Source organism: Micropterus dolomieu, linkage group LG01 (genome assembly GCF_021292245.1).
Source record: "Micropterus dolomieu isolate WLL.071019.BEF.003 ecotype Adirondacks linkage group LG01, ASM2129224v1, whole genome shotgun sequence".
NCBI lineage: Eukaryota > Metazoa > Chordata > Actinopteri > Centrarchiformes > Centrarchidae > Micropterus > Micropterus dolomieu.
The window spans coordinates 38,910,263-38,916,446 of NC_060150.1; the positions used below are offsets into that span (position 1 = coordinate 38,910,263).

The 6,184-nt window shown below is 39.7% G+C and overlaps 1 protein-coding gene across 3 annotated transcripts in view; it reads right to left on the reverse strand.

Annotated features, from left to right (window-relative positions):
• Positions 1-4,306, reverse strand: part of cacnb2a (calcium channel, voltage-dependent, beta 2a) — an 85,527-nt gene extending 81,221 nt beyond the window's left edge. The window contains exons 1-2 of one of the 3 annotated variants that reach the window (XM_046044881.1): positions 3,899-4,306; positions 2,063-2,155 (exon numbers count right to left, since the gene is read on the reverse strand). In XM_046044881.1, the coding sequence (XP_045900837.1) occupies positions 2,063-2,155; positions 3,899-3,982 (177 nt within the window). In that variant the 5' untranslated portion in view covers positions 3,983-4,306. Of the gene's footprint in view, positions 1-2,062; positions 2,156-3,645; positions 3,746-3,898 lie in introns of those variants that run through there. The other 2 variants (XM_046044959.1, XM_046045045.1) reach the window with 2 other exon arrangements.
• Positions 4,307-6,184: the final 1,878 nt, after the last annotated feature.

Consider the following 6,184-nt stretch of genomic DNA (forward strand, 5'->3'; position numbering starts at 1 on the left):
GGCATGCGAGGGCCTTACTGACCCTGAAACACATTACTCCTCCACTCTCCCCACATCCCTCTGCTGCCTCTACTTTAACAGCCTCTCATTTCTGTAGGATGTGGCGTTATGCTGCAGATAGATGCTCACTCTTAGCCTAATTGAGCTTATCTGTGATGACTCAGACTAGAAGGGAACTACTCATTTGGGGACAGGACTGTGGGAATGGGCATGAGTGCCCAAGGATGGCAGTAAAAATCACGCAATGTCTCACAAAAGCAGTTGCTTTTGAGTGGTAACACTGATGATAGGAGCCCATTCAGAAGTTCTCTGTGGCCTTGAGACAAAGCAGACAGCAGACCAGGAGGTAACGCTTTGCTCTGATGTCCTCCAGTTTCCCCTCACTCTGCCGCTGCCGTGCCAAAGACGATGCAATGTGTGCCTCCTCCAAAAAAGGGAGAAACATTTAGGCTGGGGTGCGCATCCTTAACCCGGCCCATCGTGTCCCTTGCAGGTCTGCTCAACAAAGACCAGACACATTGAGAGTGTACCTCGCAGGGTCTGCTTTATAACAGGCTGCCGCTGCACTCACAGCACTGAGGATGCAGCTCAGAGGAGAGGCCACTTAACATACTGTACCCGGCAGTGTTTACAAAGGCCTTTCACTGCAATGCACATCTCATCCCTGATGGATGATGATGACTGAGGCTAGGCTCTTATGCCATTTTACTGTCAGGGATTTGCATCCATTCAGACACACACACATTCCTCAATTAAACAACTATAGCCAGGAAATGTAATACCTCTGTGATATTCTTGCATGGTGAACAAAATGATCAGACATCTCTGTGTACCTTCTCAAAAACAGACCTTTGTCTATCTTATGCAGTAGAAACTTAGCCGTGTCCCAATTTGGAAACTTACATTAGTACAGTAACATGTAGTACACTGCGTACACTGTGTACTTGTGTAGTAGGGTGGGCGATCTGGCCAAAAATAATGTATTGATCTATTTAATCGCAATCACGATTCACAATTTTAAATCTTCTCAATTTTTAAGTTCCCTGAAGACTATAGCTGGACTTGAACTACACAGGTTTCAAAATTGTGTTTTAAACCTGAGTTTAATTTGAAGTTGTAAACAGAAGAATCATAAAAATAACACTTTTCACATACTTACAACGCAATTGCATTGTTTACAATTCATCACCCAAGGAACAGCCACGTGAGGAATTCGTCCAATCAGCATAGCCATCTAGTTGGCTACATCACGTAGAGCAGACCGCTAGTCAATGAGTTTATGTGAAGATTGTAAAAAGAAGTAAGAGGGCAATAAATACCGCAATCTCTACAATTTACCTGAAAAGTAGATTGTGAACGCCTTTGATCACGATTTGCCCAGATTGCCCACCCCTACGTGAATTTCGACAGGGCAGTGTTGTCTTAAATCAAACACGGCCTTTGTGCACTAATCGGAAATGACGATTGCAACATTTGACTACATCTTCTTCTTCTGTTTAGTGGCCAATTGTAATCGGGTGAATCATTATCGCCAACATTTGGCTGCATTTGTTGTCCTCCAAAATATTTCACTTGACTTCAATTTAATTTTGATAAAAATTAACGTACTTGTACTTTTACAATTGCAACCGCTGCAGCAATAGGTTGGTGCTCCCTATACTTCCGGTACGTAGCCATGATGGCGACCATTGAGGGTGAGAAGCAGCCAATGCTCCACGCTCAACTTTTTAACCATCCGGGTACTCATAATACCTTCTCAGTGTGAACGCACTTATGCACTCAAAATAGCAAGTGTAAATATTTAAGGGCGCAAATTGAGACACAGCATTACTCTCTCCATACTTCAGCTTATGGTCCAAAGACTATGTCATCATTTGCCTTTGCAAGATGTTAAAATAAAGTATAATTTTTTTTTTTTTTTTTTTTAAATCAGACGGCTGATAGTAGAGACGAAAGACATGCAACAAAGGTCTCAAAGCTAGTTTCAACCACAAACTTGCAGTTAACCACTAAGTCACAGCGGAGCCCCAAAGTTTGAATGTTTTTGAGCTGCCATCCTTACCTGCCGAACAAGGCTGTTGGTTGTGGTGTCGGAGGAGGTGCTGCCATCTGAACCCTTAAATCGACCTTTTCTTCGAGCTCCTTTGCCATGAGACTATGGAGAGCCGAGCAAAAAGAGAAAAGAGTGACATTATTAAAGAAGGGCTTCACATCTTTTCAAGCCTATCTTGCATGCTACTCTTCTTTGCAGTTCCTCCTGCCCTACTGGTCACCAAGAGATCTCTTGCCAACACGACACAGTCCTCATTCTCTGCAAAAATGCATTGAAGGTCAGCAGAAACTAATCTGAGGCTTCAGCAGTCTGAGTTAGAAAAATCAAGTGTTTGTCTTTCAACTACGACTGCAACTAATGGTTATTTTCAAATAATTTCGTCTATCTATTTTTTGGGGGTTATCCCTATGGTTTGTCCCCATCACTTACATTGTAGTCGAGTTAAGAAGGGATCTCTTCACATTAGTATAAAGAGGAGGGAAAAATCAATGACCAAACACTTTTTCAATGCACATATGGGCATTTGAGTATTGTTTTAACACATACTTGAAAAAATGTGAACATATCCTTTTAGTGCAGCATCACTGTAAGTTCAATTAGTTACAGCTTCCAATGTTTTATTTGAAGTGCAATATTATGACAGGTGTCATAAATCGATGGTAATTATGTGGGTGGCCTCGGATTTGCAAGCTGATATGGCCAGGGGCTGTAAAAGTAAATGCACTCAGCTAGAGTGTGTTGCTAGTAGCAACTGAGAAATAGAAATTCATTTCAAATCTGCCTTTTTATTCCAGCCTGTTCCTCCGGGACATGTTAATCATGCATATAAAGAGGGAGCTGTTCTGATGGTTCCTTATGAGCTGGTCATGTAGAACAGTTTGAGCAGCCCAGAGAGTCTGGAGGAGCAGGATGAGGTTTAATTAACCTGCATAGTGGTAAAGTATATAGGTGCATTTACTCAAGTATAAGTGCTTTAGTTTATTTTTATTTTATGCTAGTTTGTAATTTTACTCCACTAATTAATTTACATTTACTCATTTGGCAGACGCTTTTATCCACAGCAACTTACATTTGAGGAACAACATACAAGCATCAATAAAGCATCAAGAGATCTACAGTGACAACAAGATAGAGCTATTAACACATGGCATCCATGGGGTTAATACCTAAGGAAATTCATAGGGAAATGTTGCACTTTGTAGATTATGATTCTTCAATCAAAACATCCGAACAGTTATTGAAATATAGCATTTTGATCAAATTTAAAACTACCCAACAGTGTGTAAAAATGTTAAAATTACTTAATTACTAATGGAAATATTCCAATATATAATGATGCGTAAATATACTTTTACTATTTAAATTAATTTTGCTGATAAGTAACTAATATGTAAGTGGGTACATTCTGGTTTCACTACTTTTTACTTAAGTAACTTGGAGGATTTCTTCCACCACTGGACTCAAATGGGTTTGAGAAACAATAGAGTCAAATTAACCTTTCTGAAAACCTATTTGAAGTATTAAGTTGTGGATATAACATTAAAACATTACATACCGGCTAACCTGACAATAAAATATGTAGAAACACCAACCTGACTTACACCAACACAAAGTAAAATCAGATTAAAGCGTCGACATTTTTAATTCAAGTCAACCGTTAGGAATTTAAAAACGGCCACTCGCGAGGTGACGTAATGAAAACTTCAGTTGAACTAGCTGCCACCAATCGGCGCGAGGAAGTTGACAGGTTGAACGCAGGTGAGTGGAGTTCACCTGTTTTCTTTAGCTAACTTTCGTAAACAGGCTGGAAAAAATGTCGGCGTCATTTAAATGTAATGAACTTACTTGTAACATCGGATGTTCCAGAGGATCCATGTGTTTGTCCAGAGGTGTTGCTGCTCTTGTTTTTGGAGTATTACTGACGAGCATTACAATATTTCATAAAAGCAAACATTCAACAAAACCTGTCGGCTTGGACAGGCGCCCCAGCTGTGTGCCAGATAAACGCTAAGGCGCATTTTTACACCCAGTCACCGGCTTAACGACTTGAAGAAACGTGGCTGCTGCTGCTCTGAAACTGGCAATCTTCAAGTTTGAGACAGGAGAGTTAAAGGAGGAGCTTGAGCGGAAGAGGTTCGTGGAGCAGTTTTCCTGTAGTTCAGATGGTGATGAATTGAATTCTCGGATATTATAGCCTTCGGCATCACACAGCCTCCAACCCACACTGGCTGAGAGCTCTCCTGCTCCGTGCGCCCTCATCCAACGCCAACACCTCTGCCTTCCCACAGAACAAACGGATGGAGATGAATAACAGCTTGCAACCAGCAAATCTGTCTGAAAATAAAATTTATGGGTTTAAAGAAATGTAACTAAAGTGCATTTACTCAAGTACAAAATTGAGGTACTTGTGTCTTTTCTTTTCATGCAGTTTTATTCTTCTACTCCACTACATTGTTATAGTAAAATATTATTTTACAGCTTTATTTTGGCGTTCTAGTTGCAAATTAAGGTTTTTGCATACAAAACAAATGAAGAGCTTATAAAATGATATGATGTTTTGTTATAAATCAAAATACCCATACAGCTGAAACGATTAGTACTGACAGAAAGTTAATTAGCAACATTTCATGGTTCCAGCCATGGTTTGCTTTTTCTCTTACATTTATTTTTATTAATTTAGAATTTTGTACTATTGGTTGGACAAAACAAGAATTGTGAAGTGTCACTTTGGGCATTTTGTTTTCTATTTTCAGACAAACAATCAATTAATGGAGAAAATAATCAGCAGATTAAACCATAATGCAAATAATCTTTTGTTACAGACAAAATAATTAAAATGAGCTCCTCCTCGATCAGCTACAACAGTAAAATCCTGCGTTGATGATATAAAATAGAACAGTAAGAGGGGCCATTTTCTGTATTGAGTTTTATGTGTATTCAAGCCTACATTTTTCTGTTTAACATTATTTTCATTTAAATTCCATTTAGCTGCTTCAGCTTCAGGGTCCTGGTATTGTCACTGTCACGTCTTACTCAGCCTGTCTTCACCAGAATATATAGGTCAATAGGTCATATAGGTTGATTATGCAGCAGCTTATTACGACCTTTATTTACGTTTATTGGTAGGCTGAGACCTTTAGGGGCCTTATGACAGTAGCAATAGAAGAAGTCAGGTGATGTAAAAAGCAACAATGTCCACGTTATCTGATGGTTGGCGTGGACGGGTGGGCCAAACCCAGGACTTTCACATAGGATGCCAAGGTTTGAGTCCTAAGTCAAAGTTAACTTGTTGAAAGTTTTAAGTAAGTAACATTACCAGTTGATTTTACTAGGTGACTTACATAATGTACTTATTTTTACCCAAACCATGATCTTTTTCTGAACTTAACCACATGCTTTTGTTGCCTAAACTAAACCAAACCACCATCCATCTTCTATCCATACATTGTCGCGGGGAACAAACTACCGCCATTTCACAATGTTAACCACCTGCTTAAAGTCATGTGACAATTATGGCTGTCGCTGTACTGGTACCAACAGTCGTGTATGTCATTTTGGAGAAAGGTCACATGTGTTGTACTTTCCAATATGTTGCATGGGCCCATTTCCCGAGGTGTGACGTCATTCTTCTGACTTCAGTGTGTGCTCACGTGCTCTTTAAGGATTTAAGGGGGGGGGGGGGGGATTCTGATTATTTCAACAGCACATGAAGGCACCATCAGTCTCCACTCCCTTTCCAAGCGTGCAAGAGAAGCTACAGTGGCCGAAACGCTCTGTGTTAAATAATGTGTGGTCCTCCATTTGTCCAAATTTCTCTTCTTTTCATACTTATAAGAAACCAGTCGACTACTACAACTACTACCACTACCACTTCTTCTTCTACTGTATTCAACGTAGTGAAGAAACGCGCTCTGTAGAGCAGTTTGTCCGTTTAGGCTACTGTAGAAACATGGCGTTGCAACATGGTGACCCGCGGTGTATGTAGATAGAAATGGCTCATTCTAAAAACATAATGGTTCATTATGTAAGGTCTTTATACACCACTGAAAACATAGTTATGGATATTATATAGCATTTTTGTGAATAGATCTTCCTAGACAAGTTTAACAATTAATCAATTATAACAATTAA